Raw genomic sequence first — 16,982 nt, forward strand, 5'->3', positions numbered from 1 at the left:
TTTATCTCCCCACCCTCCCTCCTCCCTTCTATATCAGAAATAGAATAGATATACCATATAACAAAATATTTCCTAACATTTCTTTCATTTATAAAAGGACCAAACTCTATCCCCCTCACCCCCTTCTTGGACATGTATTATTAAGGGGAAAATGGTATCTATTCATTACAATAACTTGTTAGAGGCTCCCAAACATCCTGAAATTTTCTTAAATACCCCTGATGTGTAGCTATTGAAATATGGGAGTTAATGTGGGATTGGCCCAAAGCTGCACAGCTAAGGTCTGTTTACAGGAGATTGGGGGGTTCACCGCTCAAGGTGGCAGTGGTTACTCACCCCTCTCTGTCTCATCAAGTTCAAAGTAAAAATATTCCCGCAGTTTGCTTTCTTCAGGCCATGATACGGTCTTCTTTTTTTTCCCCTTCTTGGTGAGCTGGGAGGCGTCGGCAGGACTCTCTGTGGGCTTAGCTTCCAAAGCAGAGCTTGGCTCTGCCGAGGCTGCAGGAACAAAGGGAGGAGAAAAGAGAGGCATATTATTTTAACTCCCTCCCATCTGGTTCAATGGGGAACCAAATGCAGATGATCTCCCAATATGCCTGCCCCATATGGCTTATCAGTAAGATATTAAACATAGTCACTCTCCTTAATCTTTTCTTTTTTGTATATTTAAAATGTTTATTAAAAGTTTTGTAAGAAGAAATATAGCAATGTTACTTACCGTAACAGTTGTTATCCAGGGACAGCAGGCAGCTATTCTCACTAGTGGGTGATGTCATCCGACAGAGCCCCGATACGGACATCTTGCAAGCATGTCTTGCTTGAAGAAACTCAGAAGTTTCGAGATGCCCGCACCGCGCATGCGCCAGTGCCTTCCCGCCCGATGGTCCGGGCGCGTCTCCTCAGTTCAGGTAGCTAGCAGAGAAGCCAACCCAGGGGAGGTGGGTGGGACGTGAGAATAGCTGCCTGCTGTCCCTGGATAACAACTGTTACAGTAAGTAACATTGCTTTATCCCAGGACAAGCAGGCAGGTATTCTCACTAGTGGGTGACCTCCAAGCTAACCTCAATGGGATGGTGGGAGAGTTGGCAACTTAGGAGAACAAATTTTGTAACACTGTTTGGCCAAACTGTCCATCCCTTCTGGAGAAAGTATCCAGACAATAATGAGAGGTGAATGTATGAACCGAGGACCAAATGGCAGCCTTACAAATCTCCTCAATCGGTGTCGATCTGAGGAAGGCTACAGAGGCTGCCATTGCTCTGACCTTATGGGCTGTGACCTTACAGGGAAGGGATAATCCAGCCTGGGCATAGCAGAAAGAGATACAAGCTGCCATCCAGTTGGAGATGGTGCGCTTCGATACAGGTCGTCCCAACTTGTTTGGATCGAAGGAGACGAAAAGTTGAGGAGCAGTTCTGTGTGGTTTGGTACGATCCAAGTAGAAAGCCAAAGCACGTTTACAGTCCAGAGTGTGAAGAGCTGATTCTCCAGGATGAGAATGAGGCTTTGGAAAAAACACTGGAAGCTCAATGGATTGGTTGAGATGAAATTCAGAGACCACTTTAGGCAGGAATTTCGGATGAGTGCGGAGGACCACCTTGTCATGATGGAAGACTGTGAAAGGCGGGTCCGCCACTAAGGCCTGAAGCTCACTGACCCTGCGAGCAGATGTGAGGGCCACTAGAAAAAACACTTTCCAAGTGAGAAATTTTAGGGGAGCCTTGTTGAGAGGCTCAAAAGGAGGTTTCATCAGCTGAGAAAGGACAACATTGAGATCCCAAACCACTGGAGGAGGTTTGAGAGGAGGATTGACATGAAAAAGTCCTTTTATAAATCTGGAAACCACAGGATGAGCAGAGAGAGGTTTCCCTTGTAGAGGCTGATGGAAAGCCGCAATAGCACTCAGGTGGACTCGTATAGATGTCGACTTGAGACCAGACTGAGACAGGTGTAGAAGATAGTCCAATACAGAGGATAGGGAGGCTCGCTGAGGCTCCTTAGAATTGGAAACACACCAGGAAGAAAATCTAGTCCATTTTTGGGAGTAGCATTGACGAGTAGCAGGCTTCCTGGAAGCCTCCAAGACATCCCTCACCGCCTGGGAAAACTGGTGAGGAGTTACGTTGAGAGGAACCAAGCTGTCAGGTGGAGAGACTGCAGGTTGGGATGAAGTAGAGATCCCTGATGCTGAGTAAGCAGTGAAGGAAACACTGGAAGGAGGAATGGCTCCCTGCTGCTGAGTTGAAGTAGAAGGGAGAACCAAGGTTGTCTGGGCCACCGAGGAGCTATCAGAATCATGGTGGCATGGTCGGACTTCAGCTTGACCAGAGTCTTTTGAATGAGAGGAAACGGAGGAAACGCATACAGAAAGCGATTCCCCCAATCCAGCAGAAAAGCATCCGCCTCGAGGCGATGAGGATCGTAGATCCTGGAGCAAAATTGAAGCAGCTTGAAATTGTGGGGAGCCGCAAAGAGGTCTATCTGAGGCGTCCCCCACTGAGCGAAGATCTGATGAAGAGTCCTGGAATGGAGTGTCCATTCGTGAGGCTGGAGAAGACGACTCAGGTTGTCCGCCAAGACATTGTCCTTCCCCTGAATGTAGACAGCCTTGAGGAAGGCGTTGTGGCGAATCGCCCAATCCCAGACTCTGAGAGCTTCTTGGCAGAGGGAGGCCGAGCCCGTGCCCCCCTGCTTGTTGACATAATACATGGCGACCTGATTGTCGGTGCGAATGAGGACCACCATGTCGCGAAGCAGATGTTGAAAAGCTTGAAGAGCATTGAAGATGACCCTGAGCTCCAGAAGATTGATTTGATGGAGTCGGTCCGCACTGGTCCAGAATCCCTGAGTGCGAAGACCATCCAGATGAGCTCCCCAGGCATAGTTCGAGGAATCGGTTGTGAGAACCTTCTGGTGGGGAGGAGTGTGAAACAGCAAACCTCTGGATAGATTCGAAGAGGTCATCCACCAAAGTAGAGACTGCCGAAGAGCAGGAGTGACGATGATGTGTCGAGACAACGGATCTGATACCTGAGTCCATTGAGATGCCAGGGTCCACTGAGGAATTCTGAGATTGAGCCTGGCAAACGGCGTCACATGAACTGTAGAGGCCATGTGGCCCAGGAGGACCATCATGTGTCTCGCTGAGATGGACTAGCGAGAAGACACAGACTGGCAGAGATGAAGAAGAGCATCCATGCGCTGAGGAGGAAGGAACGCTCTGAGGCGATGAAGGGGAGAGACTGGATAGGTTGTAGATGAGATTTGGGAAAGTTGATCTCGAATCCCAAACTCTGCAGGAACAGAATCGTGGACAGGGTCGCCGAGATGACCCCTGAGACCGAGGGAGCCTTGATCAGCCAGTCGTCGAGGTAGGGAAATACCTGAAGACCTTGAGTCCAGAGCGCCGCGGCCACCACCACCAGACACTTCGTGAAGATTCTGGGGGACGAAGACAGGCCGAATGGAAGTACTCGATACTGTAGATGGAGATGTCCCACCCGAAATCTGAGGAACTTGCGAGAGGCCGGATGAATGGGAATGTGAGTGTAGGCCTCCTTGAGATCCAGAGAGCATAACCAGTAGTTCTGCTCTAGGAGGGGGTAGAGAGACGCAAGTGTCAGCATACGAAACCTCTCTTTGACTAGGAATTTGTTGAGGACCCTGAGGTCCAAAATGGGTCGCAGGTCGCCCGTCTTCTTCGGAACAAGGAAGTACCGGGAGTAAAACCCCTGGTTCAGTTGGTCCGTCGGGACCGGCTCTACGGCACGAAGCCGGAGCAAAGCCTGAGCTTCCTGAAGAAGAAGAGCGGTCTGAGTCAAGTTGGAAGGATACTCTCTTGGAGGGTGATCCGGAGGGATCCGATGGAAATGAAGAGAGTATCCCTCCCTGATTATAGTAAGGACCCAGAGGTCGGTTGTTATGGCCTCCCAGCGATGATAAAAATGATGGAGGCGCCCTCCGATGGGAAAAACAGGGGTAGGCAGAACGAGGTTGGTTATGCTCTCGACGAGACAGTCAAAAAGGCTGAGTGGCCTTAGGGACAGCAGGCGACTGAGACTTAGGCTGGCCCTTCTGAGGAGGCTGATGCTTCGCCGGTTGCCTCGCAGGTGGAGCTTGCCTCGGCTGGTAACGCCGCTGATAGATCAACGGTGGACGAGAAGGTCGAGACTGCTGAGGCTTAGGCTTCGGCCTAAGAATGGATTGGAAGGACTTTTCATGATCAGACAACTTCTTCGTGACAGTCTCGATGGATTCGTCAAAAAGATCCGCCCCAGCACACGGGACGTTCGCCAGGCAGTCCTGAAGATTGGGGTCCATATCAATGGTTCGCAACCAGGCCAAACGACGCATCGCTACCGAGCAGGCCGCCGCTCGGGCAGAGAGCTTGAACGCATCATAGGCAGATTGCATCAACTGAAGCCGAAGTTGGGACAGCGAAGCAACCACTTCCTCAAACTCAAACCGAGCCTGGGACTCGATGTATGGTGTGAATTTCCGAAGCACAGGCAGAAAAAATTCCAAGTAGGCTGCAAAGTGGAAATTGTAATTCAGGACTCGGGACGTCATCATAGAATTCTGATAGATGCGTCGACTAAATTTATCCATGGTTCTGCCCTCGCGGCCCGGAGGCACTGAAGCATAGACCTGGCCAGGATGAGACCGCTTGAGCGAGGATTCGACCAGGAGGGACTGGTGAGAAAGCTGAGGATCCTCGAAGCCCTTATGATGCACCGTGCGGTACCGAGCATCCAATTTTCCAGGGACCGCAGGGAAAGAGTAAGGAGACTCGAAGCACCTCATGAAGGTCTGGTCGAGGAACTTGTGCAGAGGAAGGCGCAAGGACTCGGCCGGAGGACGAGGCAAGTGCATGGTATCGAGGTACTCCTTGGAGTATCGAGACCCAGCATCGAGGGTAATGTCCATGTCATCCTCCATCTGTCTGAGGAATGAGGAAAAAGACAGTTGGTCCGCCGTCGCCGGTCTACGAGAAGGACTAGAAGAAGTCGAGGCTTCGGGCTCCATAGAGGCCTGTGAGTAACAGGGCGAGTAGAAAACCTCGGGGTCCTCGAACTCCGGGCCCGGAGGAGACCCAGTCGAAGCAGCATACCCCATCCGAGGCAATTTCTTCTGAGGCGAGACGGTCGAGTGTCGAGAGGAATGCCTCGAAGAGTGTCTGGATCGATGCCCCTCTCGATGCCTGGAAGGGGATCGAGCCCTTCTGTGAGAAACCTGGTCAGACGCTTCCAAGGAGCAGATCAGACTTGATGTCGACGATCGCAGAGGCGGAAGAGTCGATGCCTCCCCCGACGCTGCCCAAGCTTGATAGGGGGTTCGGAAGAACTCGTCCTGTTTCCTGCTATGCCCAGGGCTGGGAGGCCTCGAAGGTGGACGCCACACTGAGTCATGGGGCGGGGTAACAGGCTCCAATGGAGGCAAATTGCTAAACGAGGCTTTCCTCGAGGGGATAGGCTCCAAGGGGGGCAAATCACTAAGGGAGGCCTTCCTCGAGGGGATAGGTTCCAAAGGAGGCATAGCACTAACCGAAGACCTCCTCGAGGACCCGGCCACCGCTCGCCGCTCCTCCTCGCCGAACAACGAGGTCGTGCGGCGCGGCGGAGGAGGAGGGGGTGGTCTGCCCCTCGGAACCGGAAGGTCACCCTGGATCGAGGCAATCAGCCGGGGTCCCATGGTTTGCATGAGTTCCACAAACTGAGCCTCCAGAAGGGACTTCAACGAAGCCGATATGGAGGGATCCGCACCAAAAGGGGCCCCTTCCGCACGGTCTCCGCGTTCTTTCGGTGCCGCATGCTTCTGCTTGCCAGCCTTCGGCACTTTAAGCACCACCGGTGGAACTGTAGGTGTCGATACCTGCTCCGAGGAGACGGAGGAAGGCACCGGTGCCGAAGTCGAGGCCGAAACCGGCGTGAACGATGCCGGTTTCAGGAGGCCCGAAGCAGCCATGGAGGTAGCGGGCTTCGCCGATGGAGTCGAAGCACCAGTCGAAGCTGATGTCAAAGCTGAAGGATCCAACGAAGCTTCGATCTTGAACATGGACTCCCACAGCAGACAGCGGCGCTTAAACGCTCTCACCGTCAAAGTGGAGCAAGGCCGGCACGATCTCGGGAAGTGATCCGGTCCCAGACACTGTAAGTAGCGTCGATGAGAGTCCGTGAGCGAAATCGCGCGCTGGCACTTGCTACACTTTTTAAAACCGGGACATAGGCCGGAAAAGTTCTGCCGCAAGGTCGAAGGCGTGGGGCCCCAGCCACGCGGCCGACTCGGTGCCGGAAGACAAAATTTTTTTATTTTTTGAAAAAAGAAATCAAAGAAAGAAACAAATGCACAGGAGAGCCAAAAGAACTCAATCTGCGGCAAAGCAGAAGGCAAAAAACGAAATTCAATGGGCGCGAAATTGAAGATAGACTTCTCAGCTCCGCGGAAGAAAAAGAACTGAGGAGACGCGCCCGAACCATCGGGCGGGAAGGCACTGGCGCATGCGCGGTGCGGGCATCTCAAAACTTCTGAGTTTCTTCAAGCAAGACATGCTTGCAAGATGTCCATATCGGGGCTCTGTCGGATGACATCACCCACTAGTGAGAATACCTGCCTGCTTGTCCTGGGATAAACACTCACTTCATTATTCAACAAATGCACAGTAAGCGACAAGTCCATCCCCCCCCACTCCACAAAGGCAAGTGCCAGAACCTAAGGGACCCGTTAAAGAGCATCCAAAATAGCTCCTAATTTGAGCCAAGTAGAAGTTTGGGGTGCCTAGGTGAAGCGATGTTTAGCCACCGCCATCTCCATCTTCCCCAGGGACAACAGACGGTTAAGTCATTCAACATGAGTTGGGGCTACCGTATTTTTCCCAATGATTAGCCATTAAACATTTCGCTGCCGCCAGACCCCATCTAAGTAGCTTAGTTTGCCAGTGATGTTTTCGGATATTAGACAAGCCTAACAAACAGCTCTGAGGTGTCGCCCCCACAGGATCCCCAATAAGATCTGTCATGGTATGAACCACTGCTTTCCAAAAGGGGCGAATGGTTAAACAATCCCACCAAATATGTAGAAAAGACCCCACACTCCTTAATCTTTTCATATGCTAGAAGCTATTGTAAGGACAGCGCTTGGCTCTGTCTTTAGAGCTGAGCATACAATATTTCCAATTGCCACAGCTGGCTCAAGTAGCAGAATTCAAACCAGGAACATAGGCTTTAGAGAATGACACGGTGACAAAATTCATCACCGTTCCCTTCCCTGTGGATAACCACGGGAAACCATCTTCATGTCATTCTTTAAGGAGAGAGGGAAGAATCAGAGTATGAATGGCCACAACCACTGACCCGCAAGCTTTGCTTTGAAGAATGCTGGTGTAGAAGGACTGAGGTTGAAACAGATACTACAGAATGACAGTCTCTTGTATCCAGAGCAGATATTGTGATGTCATAATGCCTCATTCCACCAGTGCCTAAGAGCCAATCACATCAGTGATGTCACAATGGCTTCATTATCCTTGGCTCCCATAAGAATCAGAGTATGAATGGCCACAACCACTGACCCGCAAGCTTTGCTTTGAAGAATGCTGGTGTAGAAGGACCGAGGTTGAAATAGACACTAGAAAATGACATGGGATTATTTCCCGCGGTTATCCGCGGGGACGGGGACGGTGATGAATTTTGTCACCGTGTCATTCTCTAATAGGCTTCCCTCCCTTGTTAAGCACTTACTGGTATTTTAGAGAGCTCCTGTATGGTCTAGTAACTCACCTATCTCCATGGGCTCTGCAACTTCTATAGCTGGGACTGGTGTGCTGGGCCGATCTAATTCCAAGGGCTCCGCAGATGGGGCAGGCTCTGGTGATGGTGGCTTAGGAGTACCCCCATCGGTGGAAGTCTTCACCTCAAAAGGGCTTGACTGTAAGGATAGGAAAAGAAACAGCAGATGTGAGCAACCTGGATCTTAAAACCAAAACCCTTGAGTAACTGAAGCATCATGCCACTTAGCACCCATACAGAAAGGAACTAACAGTGGCAATCACAAAACGCAGTGCACTTTTCCCTCCATATTCGCGGTTTCGATTATTCAGTTTTTAGCTTTCTGGCTCCTCCCCCCCCCCCCCCCCCAATTACATCGGCTTGCACAGAGAAATCGCCGATTCCAAGCATTTACAGAGAAAAATTGCTGATTTCTGGCACTTTCTTCACTGTGTTTTGTCTCTCCTTCAGGAACAGGCCAGGTCTCCCACCATGTTGTTTGCGGTTTCACCATATTCACGATGGTTTATAATAGAAAACAGCGAATAACAAATGAAAACGTTATTTGCGGTTTTTCTGCATTCACGGATCTGTTAATCCTCTATCACAGCGAATACGAAGGGAGACGTGTACTCGCACAGTACTCGATATGCTCTTTTAAGAACATAAGAAATGCCCTCACCGGATCAGACCGAGGTCCATCTAGTCCGGTGCTCCGCACACGCAGCGGCCAAATTAAGTACTCCTTTTTGGAGACCCGACTTTACCGCATCCCTCAATATGATATGCAAGAAGGTGTGCATCCAACTTGCGCTTGAATCCCAGTATCGTAGTCTCCGCCACAACCTCCTCTGGGAGTGCATTCTAAGTACCCACCACTCGCTGAGTGAAACAGAACTTCCTGAGATTTGTCCTAAACTTGCTACCACTCAATTTCAGGCTATGACCTCTTGTCCGTGTCACATCTGAAAATGTTAGCATTTCTGCTTCTTGGTCTATCTTATCAAATCCTTTTAATAAGATAGAGGATTTTCACACATGTATTCCCAATATGTATTCCCCTTTTTCTTCTGAGCTTCTCACCTTGGTTGAAGTGGGTGACATAACTTTCTTTTTCTTCTTTATCTTGATACCAGGGACTGGAGCAGAATTCAGTGCATCCAAAAAGCCCAAGCTTTCCATGGCTGCAGGAAACAGGAATATATGAACATCACAGTACCTCGAGGCTTGTAGGACCCTCCCCGCTCTCAAAAGTTCTTTGCTGTTTACGTTAACAAGTAATATGACCATCATCCCCATCCTATTAGGCAGGAGAGTGTATAGAGTAGGCAAAATATCAATGTGGAAAATAACCTCTACCGTCTGCTGAGACTGAGAACTGACTGGCTTCCAGGGGACTGCATAGTCCACTAATAGATTACATCGAAGCTCAGTGGTTCTCAGTCTCCATATGATAGTAGGAATGCGTAATACCCATCTGCGCAAGTCTAGAGGGACGCTATGGAACAATGCAGAAAATAAGATAAACGCACTGATGAGAAATCAGAGAAGGGTAGGCTCCCAAGATGGAACAAAAGAGAGCAGAAGTGCAATGTGCCCTCATACTTCAAATTTCCCTCCAAATCCTCCACCTCAGGGCTCCCAAGCTACACATCTAAGACAGCAGAAAATATAAGCGAAAAGGACACAAAGAAAGTAGTGCGAATAGCACACATCCAATGGCACTTACGCTGGGGTGGAATGATCTTCACTTTGATCTCCTTGGTAGTGTTTGGGGTGGTATTGAGTGGTTTGTATTTCTTCTCTGCCGGTGGCGTTTCCGAGGGTCCTGATGCTGTACTGTAGGCAGTAAGATAAAGATGACTGAGTTTCCCTATTTCACCACGTAACCTATTCACCCTTCCTGGCTTCCTTACTCCAATCCAAGGCCACTTTATCCACAAAATCTCACAGGAATCACATCAAGTAAACTCGCAGCAGGATGTATATAAACTGGCCCCAAGACAGTTACATATGGGACTTGTAACTTGCCTTGAACATCAAGTACAGTAGGTTATCAGAATTTGCTTTCCCAAATACTGAGCTCTCCATAGTCATTTATTTCCCCCTTTTCCATTCAAGAGATGAATTAGAAATGCAAGCGTACTAAGAGGAAAAAGCATACCTTTGCCTCTTCAGCGGGGCTGGCTTGATGTTATATTTGTCAGACAAAATTATGGTGTTGAGGTTTTTCTTTGCAGGAACAGGAGGAGGGGCTTCCATTTCTAGGCCTGAGAGGTTACAGAAACAAAAGCGTAAGAAAATTAAGGAGCCATAACACACTGTAATTGTACAAAGGATTAGAGTCCCCACCTCCTCACCTATCGCTTCGGTCCTCAGAAAAAGCAACCAGATGATCGACTCTTTCAGAAACATTCCCCAGACTTACTTCAGCATTAATCTTTAACCCTATTTCTCTCCCATCCTCCCAGCCATGCTCCATTCCCTCCATTCTTCTAACTCCTGTCTCTTTCTCTGTCCCAAGAACTCTATTCATTCCCCTGTATTCAAACCAAATGGGATATATCAAACAAAACTGATAGTCAGGATTGTCCTTTTTTGCCCGTAAGAGATGTTCTTCTTATTTCTGACTTACCAGTTGAGCGGAACTTGGCATGGCTGGGGGCAGTGGTCCGTAACGATTTGGGCTTCTCCTTCTTTTTCTCAATGTTTTCCTCGCTGTTTCCCTCCATCTTCACCTCTGGCTTCACATCTTGTGCCTTTTCGTGAACAGGGGATCTTACTTTCATTTCTTCCCTCCTCTTTTTCTTCTCTCTCTCTGTTTTGGAGAAGAAAAAAAAAAAAATAGAACTTAGCTCTCATAGACATGCCAAATAAAATTGTGTCATATGACAATGCTACATGGTTCTCTAACAAACAATTTATTTGATCCCAAATAGACTCCCAAAAAGCCTTAATGAATGGACAATTAAACAATAAAATGATCTAAAGTTCCAGCTTCAATGTCAAATATCTGCTAATAATAACAAGCTTTTATTGATATCAACAGGAGTTGCCATCCAACAAATAACACATAATTGGAAGGACTGTAGAAGACTGAATTATTGTTTTTGGTGGTCTTCAGTTTGTCGTGTATAAAATGGAAAGAGCATTGGCTGTTCAAAAAGGTTATTATAATAAATTTAAGGATGTGTGGGGACCTTTATTAAATTATAGTAATGAATAAGTTACACTTTTCCCAATCTTAATACACATGTGGATTTTTTTTTGGGGGGGGGGATTTCTTGTTTTTCCATTAAGAATATATAGATGATTGTCGTAAGATATTATTTTCATGTGGTATATATTAGTTGTATATGAATTTGGGAGGGGGGTGGGGGTTAAATCTTCTTGGTGTATGATATTGAAAATTTTTCAAGTGATGTTGTATTATATTTGGTTGATATTTACTGTACACTTGATGTAAGTTTAAAAATGAATAAAGAAATTATAAAAAAAAATAGAACTTAACCAGAAGCTCCACCATTTACTTTTGCCCTTCAAAGGACTCCATTTTTTTCTTTTTCAAAGAGGATTTTCTTTCCTCTACCATTTTGGTCTCTTGATTCTGCCTGTTCCTCTATCAAGCTGCCAAACACAAGGGTTCGCTAAGCAGAGGTATTCAGAAAAACTTTTTAAGTATGTGCAGGGCAAAATTTTTCATTTTGCTTAGTTTCCCGTATCATTTATGGAATTTTTGTTTCGTTTAGTATTTTTCCATTTCAGGGCAATGTTATCAATAGTGAGCACTACTGACGATACAAGATTCATAAGAACATAAGAAGTTGCCACCACTGGGTCAGACCAGAGGTCCATCGCGCCCAGCGGTCCGCTCCCGCGGCGGCCCATCAGGTCTATGACCTGTGATGTGGTTCCTGTCCATTTCTGTAACCTACCTCTTCTTTTTATCTGTAACCCTCAATCCTCTTATCTTTTAGGAACTTATCTAAACCTTCCTTGAAACCCTGCAATGTGCTGTGGTCCTTTTGTTTTGGTATTTCCCATGTCTTTTCAAATGAAAGCATATCCTTAATAAGCATTGCTATCTTGTCAGAAATGACCCCATTTTCTTCTGTTGAGAGCAAGAGGACAGTTCTTCCAATACCTGCAGGTTGGGCGTTGCTCTGCAATCGTATGACGGCCATCCAGTCATCAACTAGAATGCCTGCCAGCTTCCGAAGCTCTTAAAGAGAAAGAAAGTCTAGGTCAAGAATGGTGGACGGAGTAAAATCTTAGCTTTGTTTGATAACAATAAAGAGATACACAGATCAGGTAGGTCAATGGATAGGTAAAATATGAAGCAGCTTTTGGGGTAATATGACAAATTTGACTTATCATTCGTTGCCCTAGTACCGCCTATTGGCAGAGGTTTTTTGCTTGTGTGGAAAAGTTTGTAAAATAAAGCTGGAAACAAAGTTTCTGCTTCTCTTAATAAGCTCACATTAACAAGTTTATTGTTATTTGCTGAAATTTGACTCTTGAATCTCATAGACGTTCCAAATAAAAGAGTATCATAGGATAGGGCAACATGATTTTCTAACATTGAATTAATTTGGGACCAAATTGACTTCCAAAAGGCATTGACAAAGGGACAGAAAAAAAGTAAATGATCAAGAGTCCCAGCGTCTAAATTACAATGCCAGCATCTACTAGACCTAGAGCTATCCAACATATTACTGGAAATTGGAAGGACTATACTTAACTTAATTATACCTTTTGGTGGAATTCAGTTGGTCATATTTATAAAATGGAGAGAGTGCTTGCTATACAGCAAGGCAATTATAATAGTTTCAAAAATATTTGGGGGCCATTGATTGCATATTCTAATGATTAGACACCTTGGACACCTTTTTATTACATAGGACTATATTTAATGTGGGGATGGGGAGGTATGTTATGCGATTTAATGGGTTTATTCCTGATGAATGGGATGGGTGGGGGAGGGGTCTTTTTTATATGCATTTGACAATAATTGTTAGAATGTCAAGTGATTTGTACGAATTATCTGATTGAATTTTGTACACTTGTTGCAAGAATTAAAAATGAATAAAGAATTTTTTTTTTTAAATGATAAGCTCACATTTTACCTTGCTATAAAACGAGTACGATAATAAATTAGAAATCAGACATTTAAGCTCTGTAAGAACTTATACACTGTTAAAATATGCAATCATCTATTTACTATATTCTCCATTATACAAAGGGAACTAGGTTTCACCTCTCTTGCCTTTGCTTAATTACTTAAGGGTTCAAGCACATCTGTTTTCTATGTTATAATATCGGAAATCAAAAGCAAACTGGCTAATAAGTCTTCTAGGGGTAGAGGGCTGGGTTTTACCTTCATCCTCACTGGACTTGCTCAGCTGTTTCACTAATTTGGCTGTGTTGTTCTGAAGAGGGAAAAAAAAAAGGAAAGCAAAAGATCAGCTTCTTATTCTGAATGCCCGATTCTAATTAGCGATCCTAGGACAGAGGATAACTTCTGTCCCTTTCTGCCCTCTCCAATTCCCACCCCTTGCCATGGCAAACTACTCGTTGCAGGGCGCAAACCAGCACAGGCTATACCATTTTCTGATCATTTTCATCCTTGTGGTGATGGGGCTTAAGAAGAACAGAGGAGGGAGGAACCTGGTCTGCCGAGTGTAGCACAGGACCACAAGAAAACAGCAGTACTGCCCGATTCCTTTGAAACTTTCTCTACAGAAATTCAGGTGAGTTTTCTGCTCTCCTTTTTTTGTTTTGCCAGCTCTATTTAAACTCTCCCAACCAGTCCCAATCCATATAGAAACACAGAAACATGATGGCAGATAAAGGCCAAATGGCCCATCTAGTCTGCCCATCCACAGTAACCATTCTCTCTCTCTCTATCCTAAGTCCTCTTGAATTCAGAGTCTACCACCTCTTAACTTCCTCCTATGCCCTCTCATTGCAAAGTTTCCTTTCAAATAAAAGAGACTCGACTCCTGTGCATTTACATTACGTCTCTATCATATCTCCCCTCTCCCCTCTCCCGCCTTTCCTCCAATGTATACAGAGAGCTACACAGAATATTGTTTATTATCATTTATCAGACACTTGGATATGCCACTTTCTCATGCAAAACAGGTCAAGTATGAAAGATAGAAAAGGAGAAATGAGGTCCTTTCCTGTTAATTTTCTTTCCTTTAGTCCTTCCAGACTGGCACAGAAACGGATGGGATTACGCTCCTCTGCCAGCAGGTGGAGACTGAGACATTAATTTTTGGCTACAGTAAAAGTGGGCTATGCAGTCCCTATTATACTCACTCAGTCTTAACAAATAGCCAAGCAAATAATAACTAGGCTGAAAAAAAAACAATTAACATCCCAACTCCACACTGACATGAAGAGAAAGGAAAACACTGTTGGATACTGATTAGAAAAGGAACCTTTCAGAAACGCCCCACAGTTTGCCAGCTAAACCAGCCGAACCAAATGCCGCTGCTCTGTAAACTCCCCAAAACAACCAACAATAACAAATCCCGCAGAAAAAAAAAAAAACCCCACCCAAACTCTTCACGAAAACACCAAACAAAATGACAGGGAGGGAGTCTGTGCCGGTCTCAGTGTCCACCTGCTGGCAGAGGAGCACAAACCCATCCGTTTCTGTGCTGGTCTAGAGGGACACTGAAGAAGAATGCCATAAAAATAATAGTAAAGTTAAACAATCACACAAAGAGAGCAAAGAAACACAGAGGCAACAAAGCGAGAACGAACTCAAACAAATCAGGTCCTAGACACTGCAATAATAGCTGTCAATCCATGTGTTTTTAAGATAATGGTTTCCAGTCTCTACTGGAAGGCATGCATAGTAGAAATCTCCGTTAAAACCCACTCCAGTCCATCTACACCCTCCCAGCCATTGAAGCCCTCCCCAGCCCATCCTCCACCAAACGGCCATATACAGACACAGACCGTGCAAGTCTGCCCAGTAACTGGCCTAGTTCAATATTTAATATTATTTTCTGAATCTAAATCTTCTGTGTTCATCCCCCGCTTCTTTGAACTCAGTCACAGTTTTAATCTCCACCATCTCTCTCGGGAGCGCATTCCAGGCATCCACTACCCTCTCCGTAAAGTAGAATTTCCTAACATTGCCCCTGAATCTACCACCCCACATTTATGAACTGGACTGGCTGGACACTAAGGAACAGCAACTGTATGATTTTCTGATAACTCTTTCCTTAAAAAGAAACCTTGAAAGAAGTGCCACTGATGGAGGGTGGATGGGTAGGGTTTTTATCATTAATGGTCTATTAGATTTTGTGTGTTAGATTTTAAAGTGCTATATTAGAATCAATTTATGATATATTTATGTGCACTTGTTGTTTGATTTTAAAATGAATAAAGAATTTGAAAAAAAAAAAAAAAGAAACCTTGAAAGAACCACCACTTTCTCCCAAACTGCTTTGGGGTGGGCCCACTCCTGTTATACTGACCTGCTTCAGGTGCTCCACAGTGAGGGGCAGATGCTGCAGTGTCAGCAGGATCTGCTGTAGAAGAGGCATGTTATTGGTAGTTTTACAGTAGGTCAGCCAACTGTTCAGAAGCTTATAGCCTCCAACTTTAATGAACCTGAAGGAAAAAAAAAAATAAAAAATTTTTTTTAAACATATGGAATCAAAATGAGGGGAAAATGAAACTGCATGTCTCTCATTATAAGGGCAGCTCATACCTGGTCAGTATATCTTGTGAGGTGGTCTGAAGGAGAATGTTGAGGTACATACATCGACTTACCATCTTCCTGGATTCTTTCATCAGACTATAATACAAAAAAAAAACACAAAATATCACATTTAAAGGATAATTCTACAAATCACCCTTTGCACATGGAAATATTCAGAATACTAGCACATATATGCGTTGTGTGCATCAGAGATCTCAAAGTCCCTCCTTGAGGGCCGCAATCCAGTCGGGTTTTCAGGATTTCCCCAATGAATATGCATTGAAAGCAGTGCATGCACATAGATCTCATGCATATTCATTGGGGAAATCAAGAAAACCCGACTGGATTGCGGCCCTCAAGGAGGGACTTTGAGACCCCTGCTTTACATGAACATTAAAATAAGGAGAAATACATAATAAGAATTAGTGGTTATGAAGAGAGCAGACCCCCTAGGCCAACCTTCAGTCTCAGTCCCCTTTTCATTAATATATAGGCCAGGGGTAGGGAACTCCGGTCCTTGAGAGCCGTATTCCAGTCGGGTTTTCAGGATTTCCCCAATGAATATGCATTGAAAGCAGTGCATGCACATAGATCTCATACATATTCATTGGGGAAATCCTGAAAACCCGACTGGACTCGGCCCTCAAGGAGGGACTTTGAGACCCCTGCTCTAAACTAAACAGAATGCACGAGAACTACCTGGGTATTAAGGGTTTATTCTTACCATATACTAGTCTAGAGGTATAAAGTTTCCAACCCTAACTCATGGCATTTGCCATTCACTATATTATCCAGCAGGGGTGTCCAAATCCCTCCTCGAAGGCCGCAATCCAGTCGGGTTTTCAGGATCTCCCTAATGAGATCTATTAGCATCCAATGAAAGCAGTGCATGCACATAGATCTCATGCATATTCATTGGGGAAATCCTGAAACCCCGACTGGATTGCGGCCCTCGAGGAGGGACTTTGCGATCTCTGGTGTACACATACCAGTGAAAATGTCAGCAGGGTGCTAAGCACTACTCCTTAAATACCCGCAGAAAACTTACATAGCGCATATTCGCAAGAGGGGTGTATACATGAATAAAGCTTGGCCAGGACTCCCATGTATCACCTTATAGAATAATGTAAATTGTGTGCAACCCTGCCATTTCGCCACCCGCACTTATGCTAGCTCTATGGCTGGGTTAACATGATAGTTTTCAGATTCTGTTAAAGAATAAGCTCCTACCATGCAGCCTTGGGGCATCTAAATGGAGGAACCCAGTTGTAGAATTGGCCATTTAGTGACCAACAGTTTTAAGAAACATACTGTTTTACAATGCCATGTTTTTTAACCAGAGGTCATGTTGTAAACAGGTGTATTATTCATGATTTACTCTGAAGAACATGGCTTGGTGTATTAGGACCTTTGCATTATCTATAAAACATAGATTACAATTAGCAAGATCTGCTCTGCTAAATCCTTCCACATCTGAATATCTTTTACCTTCTTTTTTT

The 16,982-nt window shown here is 45.7% G+C and overlaps 1 protein-coding gene across 2 annotated transcripts in view; it reads right to left on the reverse strand.

The window, feature by feature from the left end:
* PPP1R10 (protein phosphatase 1 regulatory subunit 10) overlaps positions 1 to 16,982 on the reverse strand; it is a 60,834-nt gene that overhangs the window by 7,628 nt on the left and 36,224 nt on the right. For both annotated transcript variants that reach the window (XM_033916916.1, XM_033916917.1), the window contains 10 exons: positions 15,493 to 15,579; positions 15,257 to 15,392; positions 13,138 to 13,189; positions 11,905 to 11,982; positions 10,396 to 10,578; positions 9,925 to 10,030; positions 9,490 to 9,599; positions 8,844 to 8,944; positions 7,773 to 7,920; positions 337 to 498 (listed from right to left, as the gene is read on the reverse strand). In XM_033916916.1, the coding sequence (XP_033772807.1) occupies positions 337 to 498; positions 7,773 to 7,920; positions 8,844 to 8,944; positions 9,490 to 9,599; positions 9,925 to 10,030; positions 10,396 to 10,578; positions 11,905 to 11,982; positions 13,138 to 13,189; positions 15,257 to 15,392; positions 15,493 to 15,579 (1,163 nt within the window). The remainder of the gene's footprint in view (positions 1 to 336; positions 499 to 7,772; positions 7,921 to 8,843; positions 8,945 to 9,489; positions 9,600 to 9,924; positions 10,031 to 10,395; positions 10,579 to 11,904; positions 11,983 to 13,137; positions 13,190 to 15,256; positions 15,393 to 15,492; positions 15,580 to 16,982) is intronic.

Source organism: Geotrypetes seraphini, chromosome 12 (assembly GCF_902459505.1).
Source record: "Geotrypetes seraphini chromosome 12, aGeoSer1.1, whole genome shotgun sequence".
In the NCBI taxonomy this organism is placed as follows: Eukaryota; Metazoa; Chordata; class Amphibia; order Gymnophiona; family Dermophiidae; genus Geotrypetes; species Geotrypetes seraphini.